Source organism: Dendrobates tinctorius, unplaced genomic scaffold, assembly GCF_039654945.1.
Source record: "Dendrobates tinctorius isolate UK_male_01 unplaced genomic scaffold, ASM3965494v1 ptg000124l, whole genome shotgun sequence".
Taxonomy (NCBI): domain Eukaryota; kingdom Metazoa; phylum Chordata; class Amphibia; order Anura; family Dendrobatidae; genus Dendrobates; species Dendrobates tinctorius.
Window position 1 is genome coordinate 111366 of NW_027361792.1, and position 15602 is coordinate 126967.

At 53.4% G+C, this 15602-nt stretch overlaps 1 protein-coding gene across 1 annotated transcript in view; it reads right to left on the minus strand.

Annotated features, from left to right (window-relative positions):
- Positions 1-15602, minus strand: part of NDUFS3 (NADH:ubiquinone oxidoreductase core subunit S3) — a 20879-nt gene continuing 5277 nt past the window's right edge. Inside the window, exons 2-7 of the mRNA XM_073541559.1 lie at positions 5256-5315; positions 4116-4213; positions 1650-1799; positions 1233-1358; positions 671-790; positions 1-245 (exon numbers count right to left, since the gene is read on the minus strand). Coding sequence (XP_073397660.1) covers positions 81-245; positions 671-790; positions 1233-1358; positions 1650-1799; positions 4116-4213; positions 5256-5315 — 719 coding nt within the window. The 3' untranslated portion in view covers positions 1-80. The remainder of the gene's footprint in view (positions 246-670; positions 791-1232; positions 1359-1649; positions 1800-4115; positions 4214-5255; positions 5316-15602) is intronic.

Below are 15602 nucleotides of genomic sequence, written 5' to 3' on the forward strand. Positions count from 1 at the left end.
TTCTCCAAGACTTCAGATCTTTATTCTATGTACATAAATATCGTTTCGGGGATGCGGACGTTCTCACGTCAGCGCTGGTTTCACTTCGCTTCCTTAGTTTCTCCTGCCTCCAGCTTCGGGCTCTCTTGCGCCTCCCGGTGGGCTGGGAAGGCCTCCCATGGGCTGCTCAAGTCAAACTTTCTGAACTCTTGGGACAACTGCACCGGCTCTGCCACCACGCGCTTCACCTCGTCATCATAACGAACCTGGCAAGGACATGACATTGTGTATGGGCCATCAGTGAGAGATTGCATCTCCATCACTGTTCTCCCCCTGCAGGGGAGCATTCCGGACCTCTGGGGCCAAGAGGAGTACTCTGAACAAACGGGTGGCTGAGAGCGCTGCCGAGCAGGGAGGGGCCGATGCCGAGCAGCAGGGAGGGGCCGATGCCGAGCAGCAGGGAGGGGCCGATGCCGAGCAGCAGGGAGGGGACGATGCCGAGCAGGGAGGGGACGATGCCGAGCAGGGAGGGGACGATGCCGAGCAGGGAGGGCTCAGGATTGGTGGAAGCCCCAGCAATAGGACTCCCAGTATTAGAATACAAGAGCGCCCCCTGCAGCCATAAAATCATAAATGACACAAATGCCTCGCACCTAACCCCTGTATAAAGCTTCCCGTGGACCAGACTTACCTCTACATATCCGGACAGAGGGAAGTCCTTACGGAACGGATGCCCCTCAAACCCGTAATCTGTAAGGATCCTCCTCAGATCAGGATGATTGGCAAAGAAGACGCCGTACATATCCCAAACCTAAGACATCAGACAGGAATGCAATAAGCAACAATCACTGTGAGAGCGCCATCTCTTGTAAAAACGCTAAAAGGAGATTCCAGACTGGAAGCCTTCATGATAAAATAAAGGAGCTTTCAGGTCTGTGGGGTCCCAGTGGATGTACCCCACCAATAAGTCATAAGTGACACCCCTGATTGATCGATAACCGTTCACTGCGGCGTCACATTGATCATTGATGTTTACGGTGGAATCAGCCAATCATATCCCTGCCGCTCAGTCACTGACCACAATCCACATACTCCCAGTTCCCCGATGAGGAGCGCTGCACCTGACTGGAAGGGCGTCCATGTGTGTACGGAGTGCAGGGACCGCTGCCGACAATCCCCAATATATCAGGACTTTTGATCCGATGAGACTCGTTATTACGGATCGTACGAGTTCACACGAGCCGCGCGCTCACCTCTCTCTCATACCAATTTGCAGCTTTATGGACGGACTCAATGGAGTCTATAGGGGTGAGCTCATCTGCATAAGTCTTCACACGGATCCGGGAGTTATACTGCAAAGACAGCAAGTTGTAGACAATCTGGAAAAGATGCAGAAGGCATGGAATGGGTTAATCTACTGTCGGCGTGTGAGGGCGCAGCACCGGCACCGTTCTCTTATATATAATCTACTGCTCCCTGTTATCAGCCATTTCTGGCTGGGGAGACACTGACTGATGCTCTTCAATAAGACAACTGAGGGAAATGCAAAGAAATCGGAGTCTCATCATGGCCGATCAGCGATAGTGATGCAGACGCCTGACAGTCAGAAATGGAGCCATTGTAATTCACATACCAGGTGTATAGCGGTGGAGACTGCAGCCGGCGCTCACCTCAAAGCGGTTCTGTCTCGTCGGGATATCCACAGCGGTCAGATCAGCCAAGGACTTAAACTGAGCATTCGTGTGATCACGGAGGAACGTCAGGACGGGGACGACTCCATCAGGGTGGATCATTATCTCCAATTCCCCAAAGCACGTGACCTACGAGAGAACATAGTAGGAAATTAAAATGAAAATAAGGCAGCCCAAGGGCAGGAGGTGAGCGGCGCTGCAGACAATCATTAATGATTAAAGGGTTTCCAGGTCTTTGGGAATCCTCAATATAAGGTGCACATAGAGCCGTGACCGCAGCAGCCAGTCGCTGACCCCAGCAGCCAGTCGCTGACCCCAGCAGCCAGTCGCTGACCCCAGCAGCCAGTCACTGACCGCCGCAGCCAGTCACTGACCGCCGCAGCCAGTCACTGACCGCCGCAGCCAGTCACTGACCGCCGCAGCCAGTCACTGACCGCAGCAGCCAGTCACTGACCGCAGCAGCCAGTCACTGACCGCAGCAGCCAGTCACTGACCGCAGCAGCACCCTCCAGATCTGACATTCACTTTTGCGGCTTGTGCCTGGAGCCGTGATCTAATGCTGAACACATCACATTATTTCTGGCAGCCAAGAAAAAGAAATGAGTGACAGTTAACAGAACTGATGGCTGCAGGGAGATCGTAGGGTATCAGCGTTTTCAGCCATAAGCAGCTCGTACAGGGGCTTTCCAAAATGCAGGAAAAAAAATCAAAAAGGCAATTCCTTCCCACGTCGGCTAACTTTCCAGAAAGAAGCTCAGCCATGTCCTCCTCCTCCTCAGTGTCCTGTGTGTGGCTATAAGACAACTGTCTGCAGCAGGAGCCTCCCCCCTCTGCCTTGTGTTTGGGTGTAAAACAGCTGTCTGCGGCAGGAACCTCCCCCTCTGTCCTGTTTGTGCCTATAAAGACAACTATCTGTAGCAGAAGAATCTACCTCCTCTGCTACCCTGTGTGTAGCTATAAGACAACTGTCTGTGGCTGTAAGACAACTGTCTGCAGCAAGAGCCTCCTCTCTCTGTCCTGTGTGTGGCTGTAAGACAACTGTCTGCAGCAGGAGCCTCCTCTCTCTGTCCTGTGTGTGGCTGTAAGACAACTGTCTGCAGCAGGAGCCTCCTCTCTCTGTCCTGTGTGTGGCTGTAAGACAACTGTCTGCAGCAGGAGCCTCCTCTCTCTGTCCTGTGTGTGGCTGTAAGACAACTGTCTGCAGCAGGAGCCTCCTCTCTCTGTCCTGTGTGTGGCTGTAAGACAACTGTCTGCAGCAGGAGCCTCCTCTCTCGGTCCTGTGTGTGGCTGTAAGACAACTGTCTGCAGCAGGAGCCTCCTCTCTCTGTCCTGTGTGTGGCTGTAAGACAACTGTCTGCAGCAGGAGCCTCCTCTCTCTGTCCTGTGTGTGGCTGTAAGACAACTGTCTGCAGCAGGAGCCTCCTCTCTCTGTCCTGTGTGTGGCTGTAAGACAACTGTCTGCAGCAGGAGCCTCCTCTCTCTGTCCTGTGTGTGGCTGTAAGACAACTGTCTGCAGCAGGAGCCTCCTCTCTCTGTCCTGTGTGTGCTGTAAGACAACTGTCTGCAGCAGGAGCCTCCTCTCTCTGTCCTGTGTGTGGCTGTAAGACAACTGTCTGCAGCAGGAGCCTCCTCTCTCTGTCCTGTGTGTGGCTGTAAGACAACTGTCTGCAGCAGGAGCCTCCTCTCTCTGTCCTGTGTGTGACTGTAAGACAACTGTCTGCAGCAACAGCCTCTCCACATCTACTCTGTGAGTATTCAGACACAAACATTCTTAAAGGGGATGTACAGGATGACAATATTCATGGCCTATTATGAAACGTCATCAATATCATATTAGTATAAATCCAACACCTGGCGCCCACTCATCAGCTGTCTACAAACCCCACGGCCGCCTGAAGGTCTTCCTGTGTGGAGCTGGAACATAACAGCTCTGTGCACAGTCTACTGGCCGCTCTTGGTACTGCAGCTCAGCTCCTATAGAAGTGAATTTGATCGGTGCTGCAGTACACAGAGCGTCCACTATGATGTGCACAGAGTTGAGGTGCCCCAGCTCAGTACACTGGGCACATACGCCCGTGGGAAGAGCTACAAATCTTTCTGAGTCTCAGACCCCCACAATCTGATATTAGTGACCTACCCTAAGACTACGGCAGTGATCTGGGTCTGTGCCCCCGGTGCAGGATGGCATTGCTGGACCCTGGGTGACTAATAATGGGTAATTATGTCATATATTAGGCAAGTATAAGGATTGGCGGGATCGGGGATTTACAATACAGATGCACACCAGCGGGAAATGCAAAATGTAAAACTAGAGCTGCAGATAAAGCCTCAATCCGCTCAACGGGTGCAGCGAGCGGAGGCCTCCGGTGCTGGAAAGTGTGATGTGAAGAGCAGCGCTCACCTGCCTTCTGCCCCCGTCTGTGTGCACAGCGGCCGATAACTCACCTGAACCTGCTGCACGTACTTGGGAAGAATGTCTGCTACGTACTCGCCGAATGCGCTGAGCTGGTTCTGTAGAGCGGCATCCATTGGACGAACCGTCGCTGAAACACAGGAAAGGGTGACATGTCTAAGATTACAGAGTAGGGAGAGGCTCCTGCTGCAGCCGCATACCCCACACACACACCGGACCTGTAAGGAGGGAAACTGCTGATGTCCCGGACACAGGGAGACATGCGGCAGACGTGGCACACGGCAATGCAAGTAATAAGGGGGCATGGTCAGGAGGATTTGTGTGCGGCCCCTGGAGGGGTAGAGGACCGAGCAGCGGGAAGGCTAAATTGTCCATTTATATTGTCTGAACAAGTCTATGCGCTGGTCTAATGTTGGAGCACAGTCTGATCTGGGACCTAAGTGAGTTTAGCAGCCTGGTCCAGAGACATCAGAGAGGGGAGGTGTCCAGGGACATCAGGGGGGGTGCGTCCGGGGACCTCAGAGAGGGGGGGTGCGTCCGGGGACCTCAGAGGAGGGGGGGGGGGATCCAGGGACCTCAGAGCCTCAGAGGAGGGGGGGGATCCAGTGACCTCAGAGGGGGGTGGTCCGGGGACATCAGAGGAGGGGGTCCAGTGACCTCAGAGGAGGGTGGGGGTCCAGTGACATCAAGGGGGGTGCGTCCAGGGACCTCAGAGGAGGGGGGGTTCGTCCGGGGACCTCAGAGGAGGGGGGGGATCCAGGGACCTCAGAGGAGGGGGGGGGGATCCAGGGACCTCAGAGGAGGGGGGGGGGATCCAGGGACCTCAGAGGAGGGGGGGGGGATCCAGGGACATCAGAGGAGGGGGGGGGATCCGGGGACATCAGGAGGGGGCTGGTCCGGGGTGTTAATAAATGTTGTGATCTGGTGAGAACTGATTTAGGAAAAAGTCTTCAAATACTAACGAAACCTTGTTTCCTTCTGGTGCAAAGCTCGGACTGGCAGCAGACGGAAGGCCCAGGTAAGCAGATGATCACCCGGACGCAGCTAGGACGATTTTTACTAAGACTATCAGCCCCACATAGAAGCAAAGAGAACTCTGAATCCTCCCTAGAGATTGTCCCAGCACAAGAGTCCTTTACCTCTACAAATAAATGACTAGAAGAGTTACATACGTTTGGTCTCTGTGGCGGAGGCCTCGCATCGCACCGATGGCAGCACACGGAGAGCGGAGGCTGCAAGACAAAGAGGCGCAGTCAGGTGAGGACGCTGCTGCCTCCATCAGTCACAAACCCAGAACGGAGCAGCGCAAGGAACACTCACGGGAAATACAACCCCCAATATCACAATCAAAGAGGGCTCACTGGTTGGATCCAAAAATAATTAGCGAAGAAATCAACCTTAATTCTAATTCTTTCCTTACACACCATTTTCAGAACAGCATGTAATGCTCTGCCCAGATCACATCGCCAAAGATATAACTCAGCCAGGGGCAGCAAATACATGGGAATATATACACCCTGTACTCATCCCAAGTTACATCCTGCATTACACTCCAGGATATGCCATACATTACATCACTGATCCGGAGTTACATCCTGTATTATACCCCAGAGCTGCACTCACTATTCTGCTGGTGCAGTCACTGTGTACATACATTACATTACTGATCCTGAGTTATATCCTGTATTATACACCAGAGCTGCACTCACTATTCTGCTGGTGCAGTCACTGTGTACATACATTACATCACTGATCCTGAGTTACATCCTGTATTATACACCAGAGCTGCACTCACTATTCTGCTGGTGCAGTCACTGTGTACATACATTACATCACTGATCCGGAGTTACATCCTGTATTATACCCCAGAGCTGCACTCACTATTCTGCTGGTGCAGTCACTGTGTACATACATTACATCACTGATCCTGAGTTACATCCTGTATTATACCCCAGAGCTGTACTCACTATTCTGCTGGTGCAGTCACTGTGTATGTACATTACTGATCCTGAGTTACATCCTGTATTATACTCCAGAGCTGCACTCACTATTCTGCTGGTGCAGTCACTGTGTACACACATTACATTACTGATCCTGAGTTACATCCGGTATTATACTCCAGAGCTGCACTCACTATTCTGCTGGTGCAGTCACTGTGTATGTACATTACTGATCCTGAGTTACATCCTGTATTATACTCCAGAGCTGCACTCACTATTCTGCTGGTGCAGTCACTGTGTACACACATTACATTACTGATCCTGAGTTACATCCGGTATTATACTCCAGAGCTGCACTCACTATTCTGCTGGTGCAGTCACTGTGTACATACATTACATTACTGATCCTGAGTTATATCCTGTATTATACACCAGAGCTGCACTCACTATTCTGCTGGTGCAGTCACTGTGTACATACATTACATCACTGATCCGGAGTTACATCCTGTATTATACCCCAGAGCTGCACTCACTATTCTGCTGGTGCAGTCACTGTGTACATACATTACATCACTGATCCTGAGTTACATCCTGTATTATACACCAGAGCTGCACTCACTATTCTGCTGGTGCAGTCACTGTGTACATACATTACATCACTGATCCGGAGTTACATCCTGTATTATACCCCAGAGCTGCACTCACTATTCTGCTGGTGCAGTCACTGTGTACATACATTACATCACTGATCCTGAGTTACATCCTGTATTATACACCAGAGCTGCACTCACTATTCTGCTGGTGCAGTCACTGTGTACATACATTACATCACTGATCCGGAGTTACATCCTGTATTATACCCCAGAGCTGCACTCACTATTCTGCTGGTGCAGTCACTGTGTACATACATTACATCACTGATCCTGAGTTACATCCTGTATTATACCCCAGAGCTGTACTCACTATTCTGCTGGTGCAGTCACTGTGTATGTACATTACTGATCCTGAGTTACATCCTGTATTATACTCCAGAGCTGCACTCACTATTCTGCTGGTGCAGTCACTGTGTACACACATTACATTACTGATCCTGAGTTACATCCGGTATTATACTCCAGAGCTGCACTCACTATTCTGCTGGTGCAGTCACTGTGTATGTACATTACTGATCCTGAGTTACATCCTGTATTATACTCCAGAGCTGCACTCACTATTCTGCTGGTGCAGTCACTGTGTACACACATTACATTACTGATCCTGAGTTACATCCGGTATTATACTCCAGAGCTGCACTCACTATTCTGCTGGTGCAGTCACTGTGTACATACATTACATTACTGATCCTGAGTTACATCCTGTATCTTTTATTATAAAAATATCAAAAACACAATACATAATACGTAAGACAGACAAAAACAACATTCCAGAACCAAAAAACAAGACAAAACCATACAAAAACATACAACGCCTGTGCAAAACTTGCAATGTCCTTTGTGGTCCTCAAGCTTTCCAGCTTGGAAGGCCCCCAGCAGGAACTCTCCAATAACACTATACAATTTAAAAAGTAAAAATAAAAAACCCCAGATATAATCCATTCATCCTCATGCATACCCGTTCACACCCCATTCACATTTCCCACCCATACCTATATATAAATAACTAACTAAAGAAATACTTCCGGCCCATACTGCCTCAAAATTAGCTTTAGCCATTAACTTGGCAAAAAGAACCGCCACCGAGCTTACCACCCCTATACTTTTTTTTTTTTTTTTTTTAATTTTTTTTCCCCCCACCTTTTTCCTCACCACAGGTCCATTTACGTCCATGGCCTATCACTCCACAAGGTCCATAACAATTCGTGGCCTTATCACATCTACTTGAGGAGCACGAAAGTTTTATGCCCCTCAAGAAAAAAAAAACCCCCACCATTTGCCTCCGATGTGCTCCAGCATGACTTTTTCCTCCATGGTCCATGGTATATCTCCACTTGCCACTTCCCTTTGACTTGGGGTCCTTTGATTTTTCCATTCTCACCTCCCCCATTCACCCCCCTCCCAACCTCACTATACCCTCCCATGCCCTCTAACTAAAAGAAAATAATAACACATACACAACACATAATAACATGCAATACAATACAATACATAATACAATATAACACCAATTAAATATAATTAATTACTAAATACACCATATTTTTCCTTCAAAACGTTTCTTACAGGCCCAAGTTCAGTGCCTGCAAGCCCAATATCCATTAATGCTCTATGTTTCCAAAACAAAAGACTAGAGTGGCATGCTTTTAGCCCACCACCAGGAAAAGGAGTTCTCGAGGCCCCGTCCCTCACTAACTCATTCACCCTGTCCCTCAACAACTAAGACTGTCCCTGCTTCTGTCCCTAAAGAAACTGTCCCTATCTGTCCCTTCCTGTCCCTACTCTACCTAACTTATCATAACTAACTCTCTATCTGTCCCTCAGTGCCTGTCCCACCCTGTCCCTATCTGCCCCTACTTCTGTCCCTAACACACCCAGTGAAACTTATGCTATCCCTACCCTCATTCACACGGAGCTAGCTCTCCCTTGAGTGCGTTTTTAAAAGGAGAGGCCTCTCCAAAGCCAAGAGGCCTTCCTCACACCCAACCTTTCAAACTCCAAAGAACGGACCTTCACCAGGTCACCCAAGATGTTTCCTACCACCTCATCCCTTGGGAGGGTTTTTTTCCGCGTCGAAACTAGGCACCGTGCATTCCAAGTGTAGAACCTAACCACTACACTGACTAGGAATAAAGTGCACGGGTCCCGACCACCCAGGGATCTGAACGCTCCATAGGCCCACTCAGCGTAGGAGAGGGACGCCAGCCGCGGCCAACGTATGGAAGCACCCACCCTGTTGTACACCTCTGCATTAAAGGGACACTGAAGCAGGAAGTGCTCCATGCTTTCCAGCACGTCGCCACACTCCTCACGGGGACAACCCCGATCATCGGATTTCCTGCACTTCAAGTTATCCTTTACATACAGCCTCCCGTGGAAGCAACGCCAGGTCAAGTGCCAAAACTTCATGGGGATCCGCTTAGAGCCAGGGGCTTCTGGAAATGGGTCAACAGGACCCTCCTGTCAAGGCATTGCCTCGACATGGTCCTGATTTCCCACATTCCCAGACCCCACCGGCGGATCACCTTCAGAACCGGGGTAGCGTAAGCCGGGAGATGCCCATGAGGTGTGCGTAGGTCCTTCACCTGCCCTCCTGTCTCCCATTCCTGGATGAAAGGCCAAAGCCAACCCTTGCAGGAGACTACCCACGGAGGAGCCCTCTCTAGCCAGAGGTTGGAGATGTTAGTCTTAAGAAAGGTGTTTACTAGAAACACCACCGGGTTAACCATACCCAACCCGCCTAGTCTCCTCGTACGGTATGTAACCTCCCTCTTGATTAGGTTAAGCCTATTCCCCCATAACAATTGGAAGAACAGGCTATAGACCCGTGTCCAGAGAGGTTCCGGCAAGATGCACACACTGCCCAGGTATATTAATAAAGGTAGCAGAAAGCCTTTAGCCAGGGCAACCCTTTCCCTCAGGGTTAAAGACCAACCCTTCCATTGGTCCACCTTTTGGGCGGCGATCTTAAGTCTGCCCTCCCAATTTTGCTGGGGGTAATCCCCGGGGCCAAATTCGATGCCTAGAATTTTGGCGGTGGCCTGGGGCCCTGGAAGGGTGTCCGAGAGATCAAACCTGGGATCTCCCCCTCCCAGCCAGAGACTTTCACACTTATCCCGGTTGATCATGGACCCGGATGCCTCCGAGTAGCGCACTACCTCCGACATGACCCAATCCGCCTCCCCTCTCGAGGACACGAAAAGGGAAACATCATCAGCATACGCCACCACCCTCAGAGAGGACCCAGAGCCCGCCTGGTCCATCCCGACTCCCGCCAACGGTCCACAATCTACCCTCCTTAGGAAGGGATCGATCGCGAACACATATAAAAGCGGGCTCAGCGGACAGCCCTGACGGACCCCAGAACCCACCTCAAAAGGGCGACCTGACCAACCGTTCACCAGCGGAAAAGTCTCAGCCCCTTGGTACAAGATCTCGAACCATTTTACAAACCTCCCAGGCAGACCATACCTCAGAAGGACGGACCAGAGGTACTCGTGGTTGACCCAGTCAAAGGCTTTCGCTTGATCTAATGACAGCAAGTACCCCCCCCAGTGACCTGCCCTACCCTGCTCCACTGCCTCTCGGACACCGAGCACAGCACTGCGGCCTGGAACAGAGCAATGCTGGGCCCCTGAAAGGAGCCGGGGTGCAAACTTCACCAGCCGATTGGCCAGCACCTTGGCCAGAACCTTCCGGTCCGTATCGAGAAGCGCTATGGGACGCCAATTCTCGATACGGGACAGATCCTTACCCTTTGACAGAATAATGAGGGCTGACTTCCTCATTGAGTCGGGAAGAGTGCCCGAGGAGAGACACTCATTAAATACCCCTGTCAAGAGGGGGACCAAGGAGTCCCTAAAAGTCTTATAGAACTCGGATGTTAAGCCATCCGGACCTGGCGATTTCTTGGGCCGAAGCCCATCAATGGCCAGTCTCACTTCCTCTTCCCTGATTTCTTCTGCCAAAACACCAAGAGAGGGATCACCCCCTGGCTCAGGGACGGTTTCAGCCAGGAAAGCCGACATCCTGTCCCGATCCAGATCCTTCTTTTCCAAGAGGTGTGAGTAGAAGGATCTGACCACCTCCAGGATCCCTGATTTGGATCTGTTCAGGGACCCCGTCCTGTCGATCAGTCCTGTCACCATCTTACAATTCACTGACATCTTACAGTTTCTGTAAGGGTCGGGCGAGCGGTACTTCCCAAAGTCCCTCTCAAAAACTAAAGATGTGTGCCTATCATACTGACACCTCTTGAGCAAAGATTTCACTCTGGAGATTTCCTCACGGTCACCTCCAGTCGAGACAAGCTGCTCGAGTTTCCTCCCCAGGGCCTGGTACAAGCGGTGCCTGTTCAGACTCCTGAGGCTCGAGAGCTGACGGAAGAACCCCGCCACCCGCTTTTTGAAGATCTCCCACCACTCTGACTTACTACTACAGAGATCCAACAGCGGTACCCGAGGAGAGACACTCATTAAATACCCCTGTCAAGAGGGGGACCAAGGAGTCCCTAAAAGTCTTATAGAACTCGGATGTTAAGCCATCCGGACCTGGCGATTTCTTGGGCCGAAGCCCATCAATGGACGGTTTCAGCCAGGAAAGCCGACATCCTGTCCCGATCCAGATCCTTCTTTTCCAAGAGGTGTGAGTAGAAGGATCTGACCACCTCCAGGATCCCTGATTTGGATCTGTTCAGGGACCCCATACTGTCGATCAGTCCTGTCACCATCTTACAATTCACTGACATCTTACAGTTTCTGTAAGGGTCGGGCGAGCGGTACTTCCCGAAGTCCCTCTCAAAAACTAAAGATGTGTGCCTATCATACTGACACCTCTTGAGCAAAGATTTCACTCTGGAGATTTCCTCACGGTCACCTCCAGTCGAGACAAGCTGCTCGAGTTTCCTCCCCAGGGCCTGGTACAAGCGGTGCCTGTTCAGACTCCTGAGGCTCGAGAGCTGACGGAAGAACCCCGCCACCCGCTTTTTGAAGATCTCCCACCACTCTGACTTACTACTACAGAGATCCAACAGCGGTACCTGGCCCTGAAGAAAATCCTCGAAGGATTGTCTCACCTCCGCTTCTTCCAGCAGGGACGAATTGAGCTTCCACAGCCCTCTTCCCATCCGATGAGTCTCTGCAACATTCAGAGAAAAGAAAATTAGACAGTGATCGGAGAACTCCACCTCAACTGCGGACACAGCAGAAAAGATGGCGTCCTCCTTCAAAAAAAACCTGTCTATTCTAGACCTACTGCTACCCCTAAGGTAGGTGAAACCCCCGTGACCTGGGGTGTGCCGGATGTGGACATCCACCAGGCGAGCTTCACTGGCTATGCTATTCAACGCGACGCTATCATAAGCCAGGCGATCTCCGGGACCCCCCCGGTCACGGGACCTCGTAATGGTGTTGAAGTCCCCACCGAAGACCACCTGCCGGCTGGTAAAAAGAAAGGGCTTGATCCTCAGGAAGAGACATTTGCGGTCCCACTTGGATTGTGGGCCGTAGATGTTGATGAGCCGGAGCTCTTGTCCCCTCATGAAGACATCTAGGATCAGGCACCTCCCCATTTCCAACTCAGTAACCCGTCGGCATTCAACAGCTGCAGTCTTAAAAAGGACTGCCACCCCGCTATACGGCTCGGCCGCAAGAGACCAGTATGAGGGCCCGCACCTCCACTCCCTCCGTGCTTTAAAGATGGCCCCCATGTCCGTTAGTCTGGTCTCTTGCAAGAATAAAATTTCTGCCTCAATCCGGGAGAAAAAAATCAGAGGCCGTGAAGCGAGCCGCATCTGACTTAATGCTGGCGACATTAATGGATGCCAGCGTCAACGGGGCGAGTTCAGCCATCATGGGTGATCGAGTTGGATGGCCAGTTTCTTCCCTGCCCCACTATCACCTCCACCTGGGGAGGGGTCAGACACCTTCCTTTTCAGGGAAGCTCCCGACGTGTCCATCCCACCCCCCCGGTGTCCTCGCCCCCGGGTTCCAGGTCTGTCCCCCCCTCAGGAGGAACAGTACCCCCTGAGGGACGGACTCCGCCATCCCCTGAAGGACCCTCCGGTGTTGCCCCCGGCCCAGCACCCTCGTCTGGCGGCTCATCATCTGAACCTCCGAGGGCGCTGAACCGGTTGGAGAGTCTGATCAGAGGGGGGTCAGCGGGCCCTTCCGTGTGCACCCTGGTGGTCGGGGGCGGGGGAGACTTTGAAGGCTTGTCAGCCTTCTTCCCCCCCGTTTTGCGCTTGGCACGCCTGGTTTTGCCACCTGATGCTGTAGGCTGCTCTCTGACATCCTCGTCGACACTTTCATAACGAGAGGAGTCGTCTGAGTCAGCCGCTTTCTCCTCTCTATCCATCCTCCTGATCTCCTCACTCACCGCACTCTCCCCCAGGGCCTCAGAGGCTTTGGCCACGGGCCTGGAGGGAGGAGCAGGCATCACCCCGGTTGCCCGAGGCTCCACCTGTCCCCTACCTTCCTGGCGCTTTTCCTGCCTCCGCTGGTACGCGGGGCCCCTTGCAGCATTGCCCTTCCTCACTGGCCCCTCAGCCCTTCCTCCTCCGCCACCACCTGTCACAGCAGAAGAAACGCCACCGGGGGTTGCCCCCCCCACGGTCTCCCCCCACAAGGCCTGCGGCGGCATTAGAGAAGGAGCGAGGGCAGCGGCTGAGAGGGTGACCTAGGTCACCACACAGGTGGCACCGAATATCCTTACACAAGGCGGCCAGATGACCCACCACACAAGGCACATTTCTGCACCTTGCAGTTGGCGCTGAAGTGGGTGGGGTCGCCGCACTTGTGGCAGACCTTCGGTTGCCCCTGGTAGAAGACCAGGATCCTGTCCCTTCCCAGGAACGCCGAGGAAGGGATGTGGGTGACCGTGCCGCCTGAAACCTTCAATTTAACCATGAAAGTCCAGCCCCCCGACCAGATGCCGAATTCGTCCCTGTTCTTTTTTGGGACCTCGGTGACCTCCCCGTAACGGGAAAGCCACGTCATGATGTCCATGCCTGCGAGTGACTCGTTACATGTAACCACGGTCACTCGCTTGACGGAATTTTGGCAAGACACCGCTTGAGCCACGAAGTCTCACCATCCGGGCTCTTCTCGCACCAGCTCGTAATTCGACCAAAAGAGCTCAAGCCCCTATGGCCGCACGAAGCTGACGTCGAAGAAGCGGGAAGCCGAAGGATGTATCAGGGCAAAGATGTCATTCGCCCCGAAGCCCATCTTAAGGAGGAGCTCCACCACCTTGCTCCTAGGTGGACAAGCTTCACTGCCCCCCCACCTAAGACGGACCACATTCCTTCTTGGCGGCCCCTGCCCGGCTGTGGGGAGAGACCAAACAGTCCCTCCCTCCCTTTGATTTTGGAAGGCAGCAAGGCCGTGTCTCTCTATCCAGAAAGACAAGTCCACCGTCCTCCCCTCTACCACTATTGATCTATCTCCCCTTTTGAGAGCCTCCAGGAAACGGCGGTGCGAAACGCCGTCCCTGGAGCCCGGAGGCGAGGAGACCCCCCAGAACCACCCCGACCCCCAGCCGCGGCCCCCGCATAATTGCGTTGGGGTCTCGCGGCCGGAGTGGCAGATGGGCCAGCCCTCACACCACTACCACCACTTGTGCCAGCACCCTCATTCGTCCTCCCAGTCACTCTCCCATTCACTCTTTTATTATTTGCATTCACCCCACCATTCACTCCAGCACACTCACCCACATTCACAGTAGCACTCACTCCCTCATCCATGTCACTCATATCACCATTCACTTCAGCAAACATCTCCTCAAATATGTCCACTCCACTTTCGTACTCACTCTCACTCGCACAATTGGTGAACATAGCAACATTATTTACATTTTTTACATTTCCCGAACCAGTGTAGTTCCTCTCTTTGCCTGCTGGGGGCCCTGAGCTCTCTTGCTGGGAGCTACTCCAGCTCCTGTCCAGGAGCGCTGCTGCCCCTTTAAATGCCTCAGTGCTGATGACATCATGCACTCTGCCCTGGCTGGGCCTAGGAGCAACAGCAGCTCCTGGTTTCAGCTCCATTTTTTTTTCTTTTTCCGAGTTTTGTTTACTCTGGGCAGGGACGGCCACTGGCACCGCTCCCTGCCCTGCACTTTTCTTCACCCCCGCTGCCGGCTTGCCAGGGAGCGCCAGAGTCCCCGCACCCTCAGATGAAGGTAGGTGGGCCGGGGACCCCGACAACTCCCCGCCAGCTTTTGGGGGCAGCACAGCATTACTTGGAAGGGTGGGTGGGACAGAGTACAGCGGGCCCGCAGTGGCCACGCCCCCCCGCCGGTCGCAGCCACCCCAGGCAGAGCCCCCCCCGGGTGACGCGAGCACAGCGGGCGGAGCCGCGACCGCTGAGGCCACGCCCCCCGCCAGTCACAGCCACCACGGGCAGAGCAGCGACCCCTTGCGAGGCCACGCCCCCCGGGTGACGCGGACGCAGCGGGTGGGACGACGGCCGAGGAGGACATGCCCCCCCCCGCACGGCACAGCCTTTGCAGGCCGGGCAACACTCGGGGAGGCCACGCCCCCCTCACGGACCACCGCCGCCACCCTATGCCCACCACTTGAGACAGGCAAGGCCGGCCACTCCCCCTCGTCGCCCAGCGGCGGCGGAGCCCCCTGCACGGACCCCTTTTTGGGTCGACGTGCCGGAGACCCCGCTCTCACCACAGGCGCCGACATGGGAGCGACCAGCACTTTGCACCGCCTCAGCTGCTGCTTGATGTTCTGTTCGCCCTTCCTAGGCTTCTGGACCCCCACTAGCGATCCAGACTTAGCGGATCCGTACGTGGGGGGTCCAGAAGCCCCAGCACTCGCCGCCGGAGGTGCGGCCCTGGCTGTACCAACTTTACCTGGTGCCAGGCCAGCCCCCCCTGCCACCGAGGGCTGAGCCCGGACACCACCACCACAACCAGCACC